The sequence below is a fragment of the Stegastes partitus genome, unplaced genomic scaffold, assembly GCF_000690725.1.
Source record: "Stegastes partitus isolate 25-593 unplaced genomic scaffold, Stegastes_partitus-1.0.2 Scaffold557, whole genome shotgun sequence".
Classification (NCBI taxonomy): Eukaryota; Metazoa; Chordata; class Actinopteri; family Pomacentridae; genus Stegastes; species Stegastes partitus.
The window spans coordinates 172672-191915 of record NW_007578288.1 but is presented as its reverse complement, the minus strand read 5'-3'; the positions used below and the strand labels follow the sequence as shown (position 1 = coordinate 191915).

The 19244-nt window shown below is 40.8% G+C and overlaps 2 protein-coding genes across 2 annotated transcripts in view; one reads left to right on the top strand and one right to left on the bottom strand.

The window, feature by feature from the left end:
- Nucleotides 1–490: 490 nt before the first annotated feature.
- gcgb (glucagon b) lies at nucleotides 491–1894 on the top strand. The gene is made up of 3 exons (XM_008288399.1): nucleotides 491–597; nucleotides 1139–1294; nucleotides 1585–1894. The coding sequence occupies exons 1-3, from the start codon at nucleotides 500–502 to the stop codon at nucleotides 1703–1705; spliced, it is 375 nt and encodes a 124-aa protein (XP_008286621.1). The 5' UTR covers nucleotides 491–499; the 3' UTR covers nucleotides 1706–1894.
- A 2135-nt stretch (nucleotides 1895–4029) lies between these two features.
- The window catches only part of slc4a10b (solute carrier family 4 member 10b), a 28020-nt gene continuing 12805 nt past the window's right edge, over nucleotides 4030–19244 (bottom strand). The window contains exons 4-26 of the mRNA XM_008288397.1: nucleotides 18795–18947; nucleotides 18565–18703; nucleotides 17933–18093; nucleotides 17206–17391; nucleotides 15146–15234; nucleotides 13525–13682; nucleotides 13327–13414; nucleotides 12299–12445; nucleotides 12076–12179; nucleotides 11196–11370; nucleotides 10926–11059; nucleotides 10397–10642; nucleotides 10186–10291; nucleotides 9660–9821; nucleotides 9312–9425; nucleotides 7527–7688; nucleotides 7166–7417; nucleotides 6986–7054; nucleotides 6004–6177; nucleotides 4932–5051; nucleotides 4774–4838; nucleotides 4533–4643; nucleotides 4030–4116 (exon numbers count right to left, since the gene is read on the bottom strand). Coding sequence (XP_008286619.1) covers nucleotides 4568–4643; nucleotides 4774–4838; nucleotides 4932–5051; nucleotides 6004–6177; nucleotides 6986–7054; nucleotides 7166–7417; nucleotides 7527–7688; nucleotides 9312–9425; nucleotides 9660–9821; nucleotides 10186–10291; nucleotides 10397–10642; nucleotides 10926–11059; nucleotides 11196–11370; nucleotides 12076–12179; nucleotides 12299–12445; nucleotides 13327–13414; nucleotides 13525–13682; nucleotides 15146–15234; nucleotides 17206–17391; nucleotides 17933–18093; nucleotides 18565–18703; nucleotides 18795–18947 — 3080 coding nt within the window. The 3' untranslated portion in view covers nucleotides 4030–4116; nucleotides 4533–4567. The remainder of the gene's footprint in view (nucleotides 4117–4532; nucleotides 4644–4773; nucleotides 4839–4931; nucleotides 5052–6003; nucleotides 6178–6985; nucleotides 7055–7165; nucleotides 7418–7526; nucleotides 7689–9311; nucleotides 9426–9659; nucleotides 9822–10185; nucleotides 10292–10396; nucleotides 10643–10925; nucleotides 11060–11195; nucleotides 11371–12075; nucleotides 12180–12298; nucleotides 12446–13326; nucleotides 13415–13524; nucleotides 13683–15145; nucleotides 15235–17205; nucleotides 17392–17932; nucleotides 18094–18564; nucleotides 18704–18794; nucleotides 18948–19244) is intronic.

Sequence of the window (19244 nt, the reverse complement as noted above, 5' to 3'; positions counted from 1 at the left end):
CAGGAAATCTAAACATATACTACGGGGCCATGCATTTATTTGTCAGGGCAGAGGTCATGTTTGGTCGTGACGCCTAAAGTAGCAGATTTGATCACCCAGCTAATGCTGTTATTTGTCTTAACCAGAGTCAAATACATTTAGGGGAGTGTGACGGAAGCTGACTAATGGATTGAGAGTAACGGAGGATATGCTAATGTTTCTGTGACGGCGGAGTCACCTGAGAGAGTGTCTCCTCAGCTCCGCCATAAAAGACCGAGCGGATCAAGAGGGGACCCTGAAACAGCTCCAGAAGCCTGAGAGAAGAAGAAGAAGAAGAAGAAGAAGAAGAAGAGCACCGGTCAACACACTTTGCAGTTCTTCTCTCAAACACTCGGCACAGGTGAGAATATTTTTGCAATAATTTCTCAAATTTATTTTATTTTTTTGTGTGTGTGTAATAAAAATGTGCTCTTTTTCTTTTTCTTTATCTGTGTTTGCATATTTTTCAGAGGCTTAAACGATGAGAAGTGCTCACGCTTTCGCTGGACTCCTGCTCCTCATCATCATCCAAAGCAGCTGGCAGGTGGTGCCTGACCAGGACACAGATCGAAACTCCATGTAAGATCAGCTTTCCTTTTTTTTGTCATTCACATTGGCCCTGGAAAGTAGCAGCTGTTGGTATAACAAAAAAAAAAAAACATCTGCAGTGATTTATGGTGATGTCAACTAAAATTCATAATTAGACAGAAGTTTTTTTAATGTACATTTGAGGGGAGTTATGTGAGACAGCTCTGTGTTCACTCCATGTATCTGAAAGCTTTCACTGTGATGTTAGTTTTACATTTATGGTCATTTTAATGCGCTAGTGTTTAGTTACCATCTGGTTCCACCTGATGCTTACATGTGATGATGCAAAACTACTTTAATTTTTAGAGCGCAAATTCACAAGCAACATCAGTGACATCCAGACTTATTGGTGGTTTGTGCAGACATGGAACATGTGAGTGTAGTGATTGGTGGATGAGGCAGGATAAAGAGCTGTGCAGCAGAAGCAGACTCCCCCACAGGATCTCAGGCTCCAGCATGACAATGAGAGGCGACAGGTGGGCGAGGGTGTGTGCAGCTTCACTCACTTCTTTCCATAATGCGCCCTTTTTAGGCTGTTGACTGAAAACTCCATGCTCAACGAACCCATTGAGCTTTCAAACATGAAGAGACATTCAGAGGGAACGTTTTCCAACGACTACAGCAAATACCTGGAGACGAGACGAGCACAAGACTTTGTCCAGTGGCTGAAGAACTCAAAAAGGAACGGGTGAGTTTCTCCTTTTAAAAATAAATCCTATTATGTGGTTTTGGACTTTAAATTTATTTCAGACACACAATAAATCAGCTTTGTGGCATGTTGTAAAAATCACAAGTCTGGATTTAACCATGTTAATATTGTAGATCTGTCTCTGATTTGGGATCTGTGAATTTAAAACGGATAAAGATAGTCCCCAAATCAAGTTTTAGGTTGTTTTTTTTAAATTAAATCGTGTGAAATGATAATTCTTTACTGCACCTTGATTACATATGCACTTGTTGTGTCTCCATCCCGCACAGGGGTCTATTTAGACGCCATGCAGACGGCACCTACACCAGCGATGTGAGCTCCTACCTGCAGGACCAGGCCGCCAAGGAGTTTGTGTCCTGGCTGAAGACCGGCAGAGGCAGAAGAGATTAAACTCAACCAGAGCACTTCTCCAGCTGTCGCCGTTCTTCTCACTGACTCTGTGCCATTATATGTTTCACGATCTGTACTAGACTTATTCTTGCTATTGCTATTAAATTCCACTCACAAGAAGCCCTGTTGGCCTTCAGCGGTTGAATGAAATGTTGTTAAAAGTGCAAAAAGTTAACAGTATGTTTGAAATGCATCTCAATCATAAATGCTGTGTGAATTTTTATCAAGTGTTCCCGTTATTTATTTTTCCACATCATGGCTTTTTATCTTATTTTTCACATGAATCTGTCGCAAATCACATTGAACCTTATTCAGAAAAGTCATATTTAGTTTTGTTAGGAAAAAGAATCCAATGGAGCGGCTTAGCAAGTCCATACATCCATTATCTATACACCACTTAATCCTCACTAGGGTCACGGGGGGCTGGAGCCCATCCCAGCTGACTTAGGACAGGTCACCAGTCTATCACAGGGCTACACTTAGAAACAGACAACCAAGCACACTCACATTCACACCTACAGACAATTTAGAATCACCAATTAACCTCAACATGTTTATGGACCTTGTGGGAGGAAGCCGGAGAACCTGGAGAGAACCCACGCTGCACGGGGAGAACATGCAAACTCAGTGCAGCCCCACCGGGATGTGAACGTGCGACCTTCTTGCTGTGAGGCAACGGTGCTACCAACTGTGCCACCTTGCAGCCCGCTTAGCGAGGATTTCTTTCCCACAAAATACATGAAAATTATGTTTAAGGCACAGAATCTCCCCGTTAATATCCATCAGACACACAATACATCACAACACATGGTCAATTTAATCAAAAGCAGCTTCAAGAGCACTTTCTTACATCATTGATTGGTAAACTGAAATATCAAAGCTACTGAGAATCTTCACCTTATATTAGTGTCAACGTTTAGCCAAGAAACAAGATTGAAACCACAGTTATTTCTGTCAAGCGCGCCTAATCCCTCTGTTTATGGAGGCAGAACTAAAATCAATAAACACATCACTCCTCGGGGGAGAAGTGTGCGGTGGGATTTCTACCAGGTAACACGACGATGTGCGTCACCTGTCAGCCGCTCGCCGGAGAAAAGGATTTTCCAGCGACGCTCCGACTGCACACCGAGGACGGGTTATGCTAAATGAAAGAGAAGGAAATCACGTCAATCATCTCAGCGCCGGGCTCGTTGGGAACAATGACTGGGTCGACACTCTCGAGTTCCTCCTGGCACCGAGACAAAACAGTAATTCACATGAGCCAGCAGCTTGACATGCTTTGGGATGTGCCACCTCTCTAAGCTGTCATCTGTAGTACATCAAACCATCTGTTGATTACAAAAAAAAAAACAAAAAAAAACGTCTGCCCACTTTGGTCTGTTTGGAGGCCAGATATATGAGGCTTATGATCTGGCATTTGGGCTTAGCAAGCATTGATACGGGATGTTCATGTCATCACCGCTGCAGGCTTAATGTGTACATGTGTGCATTATGTGAGGCTGCCTGATCATTTAGCAGCTGATCTGTGGGATGTGACAAAACAGAACTAGTGCATCATCTTACCGTAATAACTGTATGTCAGGATGATGCTCTTCTAATATAACTCTAGTAGATAGATAGACAAACAAGAATGCTCATAGAAATTTATTAATTTTAGCACATTGACAAGATATACGTAGTAAAATTGTGTTTTTATAAATCAACCCGTCCCTAATCTTATAATCTTCAAAGGTGTAACAGTACTGCAATGTTTGTTAAGGTTAAATGCCTTTAAAATGAAACTTTATTATTCATACAAACATTAAACACAGGACCATCTAAAAAATATTACATTTAAGCAATATACTAAAAGCAAAATACTGTAAGTCATCGTTACAACGTGTTCTGTAGCAAACATAGTCATTTTATTCCACTAACTAAATATAGCTAAATAATTTCTTATATAAACGCTGCCATTCAGGCAGGAAGTGCTATTGCATTTGGTTCCTTAGACATGTATATTGTACATCGTAGTCACACGGTATTCAAAATAGCCCCATTCCATAAACAGACACCAGAAATGTGCACTTTTCTCGTTTACATTCAGTAAATCATCACATCGTCTAGGTTTTAAAATTACAAGGTGACATTAACAACATGAGAAAATCATAAAGAAGCTTTCGTTGGTTCATAAAACAGAATATTTGTGACAAATCAGATAACACAGTTAGTCACTTACACACGGAGATTTACAGGACCAGAGCTGAAGGGTCGATGATCTGCAGTACACGACGCAGATTTAAATACAAACACACAGAAGGAACAGTGACAAAAACTCACAACACCGTCCACACTGTCCTCCATCTCTTCATCTTGCATTTCTTATCTTGCACTCTGACTTTGTGGGGAAACACTGTGAGCGGTTTGGTTAACTGTTAGACAAAAAAAAGACACGTACAATTAGTAGATTTACTAATATGTGTAGAACAATGCATATATCTGACCTATATATTTGTCACAATAACACCCCTTTACTATATTAGATCTTGTCCTGTTTGCAGTCTTTATGCTGAGCTAAACTGATTATCTATAGCTTCAAATTTACCTTTATCAAATACCAAATAATAAAATACCAAAGAATAAAGCGATATTGATCATTTTCTCTAATGCTGTGATGCAAGAAAGCAAATGAAAAACTTCCCTACGTGTTGAGTTATACTATTGAATCCTAAAATCCAAAGACCTTAGTCAATTAATGACCAGATGTTTCTGTGAAATAATAGTTTTAACTGTTGTTTTCATCTCTGTCAACAAAAAAAGCTCTGGACAAGTTTTCAAACAGTCTTACCATATTGTTTTGAGATCTAGAGCCTCTCAAATGTCTTAACTGTTGGCATTCCAAGTGTTTCCAAAGGAACCTTTGGACATTTCATCTGTGATGTTGATGATGGGTATTCCTCTGTGAAAAGAGAAGCCAGAGGACGATTGAAACAATCACAAACGGACATATATTGCATATTAAATGGCCTTCAGAAAAACTGTTGAAATTTACACAAACGTGTGAACTTCTCAATAAAAGCACAGCTTACTTATACCCTTCTAATGGCACTTGCACTGCTCCCTCATCCTCTGCCAGGATACTCTGCTCCTCCTCCTAAAGGTTCAGTAAATAACAACATCTCAGTTTAGATGCATGTAGAAAGTGAATGAAATCAGGTTTATATGCCCGTTGGTTTATGTGAAGCACCTCTTCAGCATCCTCCAGCTTCTTCTTCTTGCTCTCCGGCATGAGGTCGTCCAGCCAGCTCAGCTCTCTCTTGCTGAAGATACAGTCCATTAACTTCCTGATGAACACCAGAGCCAACACCTGCAGAACAGACACACGATCAAAGCAGCCGGAAGACGCTGTGCTGAAGACACAGATGGATTTAAACTGATAGGAACAATAGCAGCAAAGCTTCATATGTGTGACATCATCTGTATGTTTCATGTTTCATTGAGGAGAATTAAAGACATGAGCTTCAAAACATGTGCAGTGGGTGCAACGGGAAACTAAAATTTGCAAAACTGTCTATTCTCACTGAGAGAAAATGTTGTGCCATTCATAGACATTTTTGTCTAACTGCTGACAAACTTGCTCATTAATACTTTTCATACCCCTTTTATTTTCCCTGCAGTAGCATTAAGGCTGCAGTTGAAGAGCTCATTTGCAAAAACAGATAACTCCATCTTCACAAACCTTCCATCATCTACCTGAGACAACATCAATCAAACTTAAGTTGTCTCTATTTTTGTCATTTCTACTGAGTCAGATCCACTCAGCTTCAGTTTGGTTGATATTATCTCAAGCAAACAACAGAAAAAATACATTTTCTGAAAATCTGCAAAAATGGAGTTATCTGTTTTTGCAAATGAACTCTTCAGTTGTAGCACATAAACACATGAAGAAGGCTGGCTCTGTGCTGGAGGCTGCTCTGGAGTCCCTGGAGTCACTTGTTGAGAGAAGAATGTTCCACAAACTGCTCAACAAAATGGACAAAACTTCACATGACCTCCATGACCTAATAATGAGACATCAGTGTTTTCAGTTGGAGGATTGTTCAACTCCGTTGCAGTAACGAGCACGACAGAAAGTCCTCCCTGATGACTGCTTTAAAGCTGCGCAATCTCTCTGGGTCTGAGGGTCTTTGCACAGTTTTAAGTTGCACTGTGAGATTTCTATCTTTTGTTACTGTGAATGTGTTTATCTATCTGTATGAGTTAGGTGGCTAGTGAAAGGTATGCTGACTGCTGGTGCAATATCTTGGATGTTTCCTCACCATCATAGGAAAGACAATGGCAGCTTTCGACGTCTTGATGACCCACAGCAGAACCAAACAGGTGAGCTGGATGATGGTGAAGAGGTGCACCTTCCTCAGGGGTACATGTCGTAGGTAGATGAAGTCTGGCTGGTGCTTGGCTGGCATCCCGAACAACGTGAGACGGTCGAAGAACTGCAGAGGATAAACGATACGAACGGTTCTCAGGTTGTTTATTGTTGAAGTATGTATAATGAGAGAGTGATTACAACCCATGCAGTGTAAAAGTGTTCCTAAAGGCCGTAGCATCCGCTCATCAACGCCGTCGTCTTTTTGTTTTTACAGTCAGACATTTGGTGTGTGGTTGAGTCTGCAGGCAGCTGTTATAAGCCTTCTGCATTTACTGTTTCTCACACATTCTCCATTAGTTGGCCTGAAGGTTAAACTCATCCTCGTTCTTTCTGAGGGACGTTATCAGCTTTTTTCAGCCTTTCATTAAATCTACGTAATGCTCACACTGAGACAAACGGAACAAGGTTCAGATAGTATGGCATAAGTTTGGGTTTTTTTTTCTTTTTACACCTCAAATACTTTACCTCTCCATCATCAAACAGCAGAGCCTTGTCTAGATTAGACATCAGGAGGCTACAAGTTGGCTCTGTGACTACTAGATGCAATTAAATCCCAGTCAAGTTTTGTAAATGCTGGAAAAACACAAGAGGCCAATTAACTCTTTTTATCTGGGCAGCCACACAATAATGGCTTAGATAACATTAGCAGTCTATACAATGCTGACAAATTAAAAACTAACCACACAACTTCTTTTCTAACCTCTGACATGCAGACAATCTTGAAAATGCTTTATATCTACAACAAGATTCAGGTCCCGGAGTGAATATTTACAATTCTGTTATATGTGCAACCATAGAAAAGTTTTGCATCCTTGTTTGTTTCTCATATAGTGACACATAAAAAGAAATACAGTGAAGCTCAAATGTCTCACCTGAATGCCTCTGAGAGAAGATGCTCCCATGTAAAGGAAAACTCCGTACAGCACAGGCATAGGAATGAACTGAAGAACAGCAAAGGAGAAAAGTGGAGTAAAATTACAGACGGATACATTAAGTCACATCTAATCGTACAGGCAAATAACAGAGTGGCTCAAAATGACAAAGTGTCCCACTTTAAGCACTGAAGTCATGAATACAGAGCAGCCCATGAGGGTGAAGATCATGAGGCCGGTGAAGCGCTGCTCTCTGATGCCGAGGAACTTGGGCTGCTCTCCGGGAGCTGAGCACTCGGACTCCAGTTTCAGGCTGTTGACGTGGGTGATGGAGAGCACGGTGGCTGCCACGAACCAGGGCAAGCCCATCAGCGAGCACACCCCCAGCATCACCCCGACCATGAACAGGTCCAGGTGGTATCCGCAGCCTTTCTGAAGAAGGAGATAGCAGCAGATTAAACTGACGCAAAGCAACTTTGATTCATTTCACCAGGATGTTATAAAACGTGTTCAGAAGCTGCAGCACGAGTGGGGAAAGTACTTTGAGTTTGTGTTCCTTCCTGTTGATGATGACGGCTGTGATCTGCTGGTCCATGAAGATGAGGATGGTACACAGCAGAGCAGGGATCACCGTGATGACCGCCGTCCACCAGGGGTTGGGACCCAGCGGGTTGATGAACCAACCTCGATCATCTCTGGTTGGCTGAGAAGAACATGATGTTCTTAGTTAGTTGATTGGTAGTTTGTGAAGGCGCCGCTTTAAAGAGGAGGATTATACTTTTTTAGTAAATCCTAAAACGGAAGGAAAGATGCGCTTAAGCTACACTACTCGTGTGGTTGACCTGTCGGCTCACTGAGAAATTCTGGTTTTTAACAGTTTTATGTCTTTATATGAAATACTCAGTGAGCTTTTGAATTGCCCCTAGAGCAGGGGTGTCGACATCCGGTCCTCGAGGGCCGCAATCCTGCATGTTTTAGATGTGTCCTTCTTCCAACACACCTGATTCAAATGATCAGGATCGTTATCAGACTTCTGCAGAGCTTGATGATGAGCTGATCATTTGAATCAGGTGTGTTGGAAGAGGGAAACATCTAAAACATGCAGGATTGCGGCCCTTGAGGACCGCAGTTTGACACCCCTGCCCTAGAGGATAAATGAAGTTATTTGAATTTAATTTAATTGATTACACTAAAAGATGTTATAGAAGCTAAAAAGAGGCTTCAGTAGTCAGCATTAAAAAACGATCTTTCAAAGTTCCAATCGTCACAGAACCTGCCGCAGAGGAGATTTAAACAAAAAAAGATCCTTTACTGCAGCAAAAGTAATACAGCAATGTAAAAATACTCAAAGTCCTGCATAATAATTTATACTTAAGTAAAAATGCTTAAGTACTATGGAAGCAAAATATAATTAATGCTCTAAATTAAAAGTACTGGTTTGATCCCTTTGACTAAGATATCATTATACTTGACACCATTAGATTAATAATACTGGAGCATCAGTGTGTCGGCAGCATGTTACTGTGGACACAGGTGGAGCTGGTTTGAACCGCTTTATATACAGTTCTAAATACAGGGACAGCAGATAAATCTGAGGGATTGTTGTACACAAATTCTTGGTGATGGATTTGCTCACTTTTTTTAAACGAAACCACGTGAGAAGAGGAAAAATCCTTACATGCGACCATCATGACATGCTGCTTCTTTTGAGATGTCAGAAGCCAAAAAGGCAGGAAACTGTGGGTTTAGTCCTGAACAAGGTGCTGTGTTTCTAAAACAGATTTTATTATTCACTGTGAAACATCTTAATTAAAAAAATAAAAAAAAAACTAAAGCTGTCAAATGATATAGTGTAGAACGAAGTAGATTTTTCCTTCTGAAATTAAGTGTATTTAAAGTAAATAAACAGTAAAAGTAAAGTCAAATAAAGAACAAATACCTGAAAACTGTACTGTAATAAACGTACTTAGTTACTTTCCACCACTGTTGATTTGTCTAAAACAACATTAGCTTCTGTTGACCACTACACTGATAGCACCTTACAACAGAATATCTTAGTATGGACCTGTATGGACAGTAGCTTTACATAGTAAGGTGTAGACCTCATAAAATCATACAGAGAAACCGAAACAGTTTCCTTCAGATTTACTTTTATCAGGCAACAGTGGGAAGAAACCTCCAGCAGAACCAGGATACAGGAGGGCGGTCAACTTTCTCCATTGGTTGGGGTGAGGAATAAACACTTGATATCTACAAATAGACAAATATCTTTCTATTCGTTGATAATATGTCAATTGTAAACTATTTCTTTTTCGTTTTGGCTCACCTTAAACACACTGGGAACCTTTAGCTTTGGAGAAGGGATGCCTAAGGCGTAGTCGACCAACACCATGGTGAGGATGGTGAAGAAGACAGCAAAGTCGCTGATGACGGACCTCACCTGAAACAGAGGAAACCACCTAAAAATGACTTCACTGGAATCAATCATTACTTTTACAAAAAAAGCAAACATGGACCTTCATTTCTCAGTTGTAATCATGCATTACTTATGTGTGCCACTAGAGTGTACCACTGCACTGTGCTGCATTAGCAAACCTAAGCCTGGCTAAGACAGGGGGAGCACCTTTGTCTTCATAATGTAAGTGCATGAACGATCGTGGATGACGCTGTGTACCTTTGTGGGGAAGTAATTGCTGAACTTGAACTCCTTCAGGAAAGCAGACATGAAGACGGTGGAAAAGAAGAGGACGATGCACCAGAAGAGAACGTCAGGAACGTAGGGTCCGTGAGGGCCGCAGGCGGTGCCCACAAACTCCCCTCGCTTCTCAATACAGTCCTGCATCGGAGGGCAGGGCAGAATTATTCAGACTTACCATCATAGCCGGCATCAGCAGACTCTAGGTTTCCACAAACGGGGTTTATGAGCTTAAAAAAAAAACTTAACTCAGTACAAAAAATGTGCTTTTATAGTGATTTGCAGTGCAGTTTGAGTAATCCAATATAATCCAACCCACATGCCCTTAATCTCGTCTGTGCAGCTTCCTCCATCTGGAAGAGCATGCCACTTTAAGGTGGGGAATCTAAATGTATTCTTTTCAGACTGTCTTTCTATAACTCGGTCATTCGATCTGTTGTATCAAAACCTCCACGACCCACAGATCTGTTTTGTTGGTCTTAGTACTCTTTCTTATTGGTACTACCTTGACCTCCAGGGCTTCCCAGTAGATTTCTGTGGCGGTGATGTTGTTGAGCTCCCAAAACTTCAGGGTGCCATTGGTGGGGTCAGAAGGCTCCACGCAGGAACATCTGTGGTAGCACAAGACCATCTGGGTAACTTAATCATCCCTCACTTGTCAGATTTTACTGTACCGCCATCTTTATTACTTTAAACAGCAAGAACATTCCACCTACGAGTACATGGTGAGTTTGTCCAGGTTGTTGTTCTTGTTGAAGGGGTAGTGAACTCCCAGGTGGAAAAGTTTCTCCAAGGCCTCGTAGATGAAGATGATGCAGATGAGTGAGGCGAAGGCCTCCTCTGTGAAGCGTGTGATGTAACAAACAAGGGAACTGGCGTCTGTGGCCACCAGGACAATGCAGAGGAAGGCCGTCCACAGACCGATGCAGGTCCTCAGGGACAGATAGGACAAGCCATACTCCCTGTGTGGAGATTAACAAGGAGGAAAAATGGGATTATTGACGCTTTGAAAATGTGGTGGATTGGAGAATAATCAGAATAACATAGAACACTTTTTATCTTCATCATCAGAACATGAAATGGTCTACGGGAGGCGTAGTGATTTTCAGAACCGGTACATTTATTCTAAGAAAACATATTATGCAGCAAGCAGGCAATGCAATTACAGATTTATGCAACCTACAAATTATATTGACATTTGCCATTTAGTGAGATTATTTATATGTGCAATAAAGAAAAACATACTTGCAGAATTTGAACAGAATCTTTTCGAACACAAGCACTGGTCCTGTGCTGCCCAGGATGGTGAGGGGCTGCCCGGCAAACAGGGAATAGGCGATTCCAGTCAGGGAGGCTCCAAACAGCGACTCAATTGCACTCTGAGAAACGGTAAAAGGGACAAAGAGATGGACATATATTTTAAAAAATCTTGTAAATGTGGTCTGATTTAATGTAAAGTGTAGTGAACGGTTGGTTTACTGCTAGAACGCTGTGAACATTTAGAGGTAAACTCACTATGCGTCCTTCTGTTGCCTCGCCCAGTAGTCCTCCAAAGGTGATGACAGGGGACATGCAGGCACAGTAGAGGAATAAGAAAGAGGCGACACACTGCAAACTTAAAGCATCAGTGTAGTCGGACAGGTAGTGCGGGGCCTTGCGCTTGATGTCTAGGAAGAGACCACCGAACCACCTGAGAAAACAAGAAATACGTGTTGAAATCAGTGTCAGTTTTTTTTTTCTCTTTTCAATCCAAGTTTAAAATTGGTGGTTTTACTCCTAAAAAATGTGTTCCCCCAACTTGTCATCCCCCCACTGCCTCCTTCCCAATGTTCAACTCTTGGCTTAGTGTGATAGGTCCCCATGATGGAAAAGTCTTAGCTGCAAATAGAGCCTTGGAGAAAGGATGTTTCTATGGAAACCACTTCATGACTGCAACTACTGATCAAGTTTCCCCAGAAATAGCCGATCGGCACCACAGCGCACGTTTTGTAGCAAGGCTGTAGTTTACTGGCTTTAATTTATTTTAGAAAACAAATAAAGCTAATAAGATGGAGATTAACACCGGTGTCACGTTAACTCAAGATAATTATAAATCACAAACCGTCTGTTTTCTAGGTTCCCTGAGATACTTCAGGGTTAAATTACCTGAAACTCAAAATCTTATTTTTAGACACGATAGATAATTTGGCTTGTTTTAAAAGTTATTTACTCATATTTGATTTTACAGTACAATCTTAAATTGAGCATTAAAAATCTTATTTCCAGATTTCTTAACAAGTAAAATGTACTTGCTGCATGGACAGATCATTCGACTAGTTTTAAGGCATATTCTTCTCATATTTAGTGTTTAGATCTTATATTTGGGCTGCACTTTTTTTGCAGTCCTGACGCTCACCTTCCAGTACGCTCCAGCTCTGGACCCCCGTGGCCACCGTGCTCCTCCTCTTCTTCACCCTCGACGAGTCCGTTTGGTAAAATATTGCTTTTCTTCCTTTTCTCCTGCAGAACAAACAATTTAAAATCAGGCTCTTTTTCTAGATCAGAATCTTAAGAATCACAGGTTACAGAAATCTAAAAATATGTTTTGAAAAAGACAAACTAAGTAAAATCCTACGAACCTGTGACGGAACATTTTTTGGTGGCTCTATCCGTATGGACGGGTCCCACTCTCCTGGAGGCAGGACTGTCACCTGATCGAGGAATTCATCAATCCCAGCAATCAGATCGTTCCGGTCTTTAGCTTTATAGGCAACATCATGGAAAACCTGGAAATAGAGAAATACGTACTCCAGCTGTGAGTGTGCATGCTGCAGTGTGTGTTCAAGCTACTCAAACTTACAGGTGACAGTGTCTGCAGGTGTTTGAACTAAGTTAACCCTGTAAAGCCTGAAGCATGAAATCATGGCCAGAAAATTCAAATTTTTTGAAAATGGAGTGTTTATTGATTATTCTGACAAATAATTTTTAAAAAAGTTAAGTAGTATTTTTCATTTATGAGGTTTCATTTGTATAATTTTTGCTACTTCTGGCATTTCTGGTGCATGAATTACAATCTAAGGTGGATTATGTGTGCACTAAATGTGTCTGATCAGGTTTTTCAGGCAAAAAAAATATCACACTGATGATGTAGAGGTCTCAAAAACTCACGAATCAATTATACACCCATTTAAACATGTGCAAAACATGCAATACAGACCCCTCATAGACAGAAGTAAAAGCAGAATTTTAAATCCTGGGACCTGCACAGCAATGTTATCGCTGTTTCTCTCCTGTAAAATAAGTTCCCTCTGATATAACTCCAAACATATTTGCAGCAAAGTTTAGACTTTATCAAAGTGGATCTTGTCCGCAGCCACGATGGATTACAACCTAAATTCCGAACAAAAAGGAGGACATGAGGGGCTGACTAATCGCCAAAAGCATGACATAAAAGCTCTGAGCTGTGCCTCATGCTGTGAAATGTTCCATCACTTTAGGAATTTGTTGAGTTCTGCTGGGTTGTGAATTTATGCAAAGTGCCTGCAGAAAATCTCAGTATGACATCTGGTTGACATTTAAACCAGTTCATCCATCTTTCCAATACATTAACGAAGAAGAAGAAAAAAAAAAGAAAGAAAGAAAGTCTCCCAGATGAGCGAATTCTCACCTCGTCTGTCATAAGTGTTGCGATGGACCTTCCAATCTCATGATACTGAGGCGCTCTACCCAGAGGCCCTAAGAGAATAAACAGAAACCTAAAGGCAAAAAGAAAAGATCATTTTTTTAAATTTATTGTCAAATCTAGTTTGAACCACACAGGGGGGGGGAAAGGACATTTATACGAGTTAAATCAGCCTGTGGTGACCTTGTGGCGATGGGGACTTCAGCCACCCCGTTGAGCAGGACCGCCGGTGACAGACGGACAAACGCCACCACCGGTTTGTTCAGAAACTCCAGCTCTCCCACTAACACGTTGCAAGCCTCTGCTCCTGCCGGGATCTTCTTCATGAAGTGCAGGTCTATCTGAAAGAGGACATGCAGTACAGTGTTTAAAGTGTCACGTAAAAGGCCCTCGACGCCCTTTTCATTTAATGTCATCATTTAATGTCTAAGCAGCTTTGACTGTAAGACCCGACGCATGACGTCCAACTGACTTCCCGTCTAAATTTATTCCAGCTGCTCTGGCTTTTGTGTGTCACATGAAGTCACAGATGCACGACCGCAATGTCACAAAAGACTATTAAAACGTAGATGTTCGTTTGATCTGTTGCGTAATATTTCATGAGGACGAGGTATCTTTCATTTCCACGTAAATGCCTAATAGCGTATAAAAGCAGTTCCTGAATCTGAGACTAATCCGCTTTTCATTTGCGATATCTGCTTTACACTCTCTGATAAAAAAAAAAAAAAAAAGTGAATCGCATTGTACGGGAAAATCTTTTAAAGGTGGTGATTTTTTCAGAGATAATTACGTGGCGATGACAAGTGTTGACTGGAGTGTTGTTTGTTCCCTCATACGGTTCATATGGCTCCAGGGCTGCCAGACCTCTCACATACGATTGCTTTGATGGGTAATGATTTGCATAAATAGTGGAATATTGCTGATTTGTGAAGATTCAGAGGAAAAACAAATTACTTAAGTATTAATCTGCAGCTGGTAAATGATCCCGCAGAGAGAGAAAAAAAAAAATGTTGAAAGATTTTGCTGATTACCTTTAATAATTATAATGAATCTTTATCAGCAGCCCACGTTTTTTTTTTTTTTTTATGCATCTTTTTAAACAAACACAACAAAGCACATGAAACAGCACAAAAGGTCAAACTCATATACATTATGCAAAAGGCTGCGTCGTGGGTTTTATCCTGGTCTTTACTGTGTGTGTGTGATTGTGGTCATCATCTGCGGCGGATGACTTTTTGAATACTTAACATGGTTATAATCCTAATCCCTGGCGAGATGACCTTTCCATTAAAAATACCAGCGATGACCTCCTGTTCATTGTTCGAAAACACACAATTAAATAACAGGCTGCTCGTATTCGAGATGTTTTTTTTTTTTAAACGATGCATACTGTAAACCCTAATAGGAATGTAAGAAGTGACTTTCTGAACAATGCATTTGCAAAAAAAAGTGTGTCGTTTCTGAAAATTAAGATTTAAGTATCATCTATCAAATGTACTCATTATGCAGGAAAACAACCTCTGTAACCGCTTTTATACATTGCATGTGTGAATAATTATGTTTGATGCACTAATAGGTATGTATTGGTGAAACTAATTGCATATGCATTGTTGGGTAATCCAGAATATTTGGCAGCAATTCTGTATTTTCACATTAACTAGCTGTCTGGTGCATGCAGCAAAGGAAAATGTATGTCATCCTGAAAAATCACTGACATTGATTAACAAAAAAGTAGCAGATAAATACCTGATTAAAGTTTCCAGACAATAAGCACATCATTTATAAAACATAAAGTGCACCCTACCTTGCTGAAGTCCACTGAGACGTTGTCTTTACTGGCGTCCCCTTTGCCATCCGGAGCCGCTAACTGAGACTGGGAGGCCGACATCTGACCTGAACGATTAGAGAACGATTAGTCAGTTCTAAAACTGAATCTCATCTACAAGCGTCATGGAAATAGTTTCCTTAAGTGATTTGTAATTGGACAATATAAAAATTAAATGAATGCTTGGTTTTACAAATGCATTCATGAGTCCCAAAATAAATGGACCAAATAATGGAGTATTTAACTAATGGCTAATAGTAGAAAAAGAACATTTTTTTTGTTAGTTTTTTTTTAAATCAAATCTTAATCCATCAATAAATATTTCAAATTGAAAAGGAATTAATTAATTATATGTAATAATCACTGAATTTTGAAATCTATTTACACATGCAGTTTTTTTTAATTTACTGTTTTTCATTGAGGAATTTTTAACTAACTTTTAACATGGCATCATCACCTGCAGCAGTCATCGTTATTTGAACGGCAGCTTTACATGAAGTCGGATCTTATAGGTTTGACATATTCTGTCCATTTTGACCAAGTTCTATAAAATGAGTCCGTTTGCAGTTTTAGTCAAAAAGACACTTTTTCCCATTTTGTAGATTTCTTGTATAACGTTGATCCAGTCTCAGGCTTCAGCCATCTTCTGGTGATGGCCTTTTTACTTGCTGCTAAAAGAATGTAAAGCAGTTCCTTGTCTCTACTGCTAAGGCCATCCAGTACCATGTTACCAGGAAGTGTCAAATGAAAGGGGGCAAACAGTTGAGAACACATTTTGTACATGCTGATGAACCCAGTACTCTTGAATAATATGACAGTTCCAAAAAACATGGAAACGGTGAGCTCCTTCCATGCCACACCTCCAACAGGCATCTGCAGTTCCCCAGTATATTTTTTGGGGGGGCTGGTGTAATGAACATATGCAGTCTTAAAAGACAAATAAAATCAAAATAATTGGTAAAAATCACTTTTTGAAAATCAGAATTTTTAACAAATTACACATCAATTAATAATATTTCCATGACACTTGTGGTCATCCACATTCAGCAACTGAGGATTTCACTAAATACCGACACAGTAAACAGAATATCTCTGGGGATAATAAAAAAAAAAGAGGAACAAACAGAGATAATGCAACACAACTTTCTCTGGCAGTGTTGTCTAAAAACACTCCGGCTCACCAGCGCGATCACTGCCAAGCTGCCTGACAGGTCTGGCCTACTTTCTGCATTCATTAAAGCGCAGGGTCAAAAAATTAACTCTAATTATTGCGTCTAATAGGCTCACAAAGCATGACGTGGAGCTTAATAGAGATTGTTGCCTTGAAATTAGCTTGAAAATGCTACACTAGTGAACTTAGTGGCACCAAGATTCTTGGTAAACTAGGAAAGTCTTGAACAGTTTGTTGTGTTCTGTAACTAATTTTGTCATGTGGAATTCTGGCAAACCTGAAGCTTATAGTTGGCATAGAAGTAAGAAAATAATGCTTCCAATTACAAGTCTGTCCTTGACTAAATTTAGCCCAGACTCTTGTACCACGAAGCCCGACCGCAAAGATGTTTACATGTCAACTTTTGGATATTGTTTCACTAACTTCTTCTTAACTTTCTTTTCCATTTAACATGAGAACGCTGCGTGCGACGTGGTTTTTAAGTAAAAGCCAGTGAAGTGGCGCATACAGTACAAACCAGCACCTGTTCACTTCAGTGGGGCTGTGGCAGGTGGGTGGGCAGATTGTAGGCGGTGGGCAGAGTGAGGAATGAGGAAAATATGGAAGCGTTCACAACTTAAGACCATATGTATTTAAGACGCACGCACATATTGCACATTTACAAATTATCCACACTCTTTCTCGCAGGTTGCAGATAGTATGTCAACATTCTCTAAGGCAGTTCCTACTTTTTTAGAATGCTTCATTTAGGCCCTGAAAAGCTTAACAAAAACTCACAAGATGAATGAAATGCATTTTTGCACAGCAGAAGTCCCTCTGAGAAACAATTACAGCAGAAGATAGACCCACAGCTCGCTGGTTCTCTCACCATTCTTGTCCAGGTGAAGCTCTGATGTCCGTCGGCCCATGTCAGCGAGGGAGCGTACGATCGGGAGGCGATTGGCCAGCTTCTTGTGGTTCTGATGATGGTGCTGCTTCAGCAGTGTCTCACGCACTTTCTGTCTGAGCTCATCTCCCAGTGGTGCGTATAACTCCTGGTGGTCCAGGACCATGTCTGAGGGGGACAAAAACAAGCTGCTTACATTCAGGATTCTGGGATTTTTTTAATCCAGTGAGACTTAAATCTAGTACAAAGAATGAATAGGTGCATTCCTAACTTACAAATTGTGAATTAAACAAGAACAAGAAGCACAAAAAATAGCTGATTATAAGGTGAGAAGCACTCATGAACAAATTTCAAGTGAGTTTACCATGCAAGGAAATGTGTAAAACTTGTCAATGCTCAAAAATATTCTTTTTACTGAACCCTGTTCAGGTCTTGTGGACCTCAGGCCATTTGATTTAGGTGACAGGAATTGTATTTTTTTTAATTTTTGAAGATTTTTTTAAAATATAAAAAGAGATTTGTCATGCATTTGGAAACAAAAAATTATCCGACTTTTTATTTAACATAGTACAAAAGTCTATAATCAATAAAACCAACAAATATTTTGCACATCCAATGGACCCCGAAAGACCTCCTATGTATGACAACATGAAGGTCCTGACTAGGGTTAGGAAGTCTAAAGCTGTAACTATTTCTGTGTTTCCGTTACCTGCAATCTCTTCTATGGTACTCGCCCTCATATCCAGCAGCACCGTGCTGTTGATGATGCAGCTGCGCAGCTCAAACAGACTGTGCAGAGACAGCGTGGCTACGTAGGGTTTGCTCCATCGCTCTCCTCCGTCCTCAACATCCTCCTCAAACTTCAGCCACCTGCAGCAGGAGTTTGAGTTCCGGTCAGGAGAGGCCAGCAGACGGCAAACCAAGCGGCCATCTGTTCTAGCTGCAGTAACACTCATTCATTCCTGGGTCCCTCCTCACATTTAGCTCTTACGTGTCTCAGTTTCACTCATTTACTCTGCTTCCTTATTGCCTTTCATCAAAATATGCCTGATTTATCCATGTTAGCAGCCGGCCATAGTTTTGTCATGTGATGAACAAAGTGTACGTGCAGATTAAACTGACAGTTATCGGGGAGATAAAGGAAGAAAAAGTAAATGTGCCAACAATTACAACAATGAATTGCAATTACTTAATGCAATGGAAACACAAACATTAGACATCTCTCATCAGTGTAAGTGGGATCACGGGCCTGGCCGGTCCATTCAATCACAGCTCTCGGTAATGACATGTGGATCATGACTGTGCGTCGATGCTACGTAGCGACATGACGGTCGGCGGTACCTGGCACTTTCCCTCCACTCAGAATCCACTCCATCCCTCACACAGATCTCATCCATTTCTGTGAAGAGGTCGTGAGGAATGTGCTCCTCGTCATCGTCCTCTGTCCCCAGCAGGAACTGGACTCTCTGGGAGGGGGTGTCTGCGAACACAGGGATCGAGTATTACTAGAAGATCGTGAACAAGAACTTGAACGCCTTTCTGTCTGTGTTCTAATGCATGCAAGTCCATACCATAAACAGGGGACTCTCTCCCCTCCACTAAGGGGAGGGTCCGCTCCCTGCTCCTCTTCCTGTATTTGTTTCCATGGTGGCGGTGCCTGCGATGGCTGCGGTGCCTGGTGCTGCCCAAAGGCACGTGGACCCCGATGTAGAGAGTCCTGTGGCCTGGAGACACAACGCAGAGGGGTTAAAGGATAATCAGCTGCAATGTGTCTGTTTGTGTGTGTGTGTCTGTGTGTGTTTGTGCTTTCAGAAGCTTAACACATAATCATGATTTCACTGCTCGTAGTTCTGTGTGTTGCTCCTTTAAGCTTCATCATTTGTGGATATTTTTACCAGAATGAAGTGCATTACTCAGACTGATAATATGTAATCATATAATGCCGACTGTAGATGCACAATAAAACATTATCACAATTACATCGCCACTAAGGGCTGCGAGGTGGTTAGCACCACCGCCTC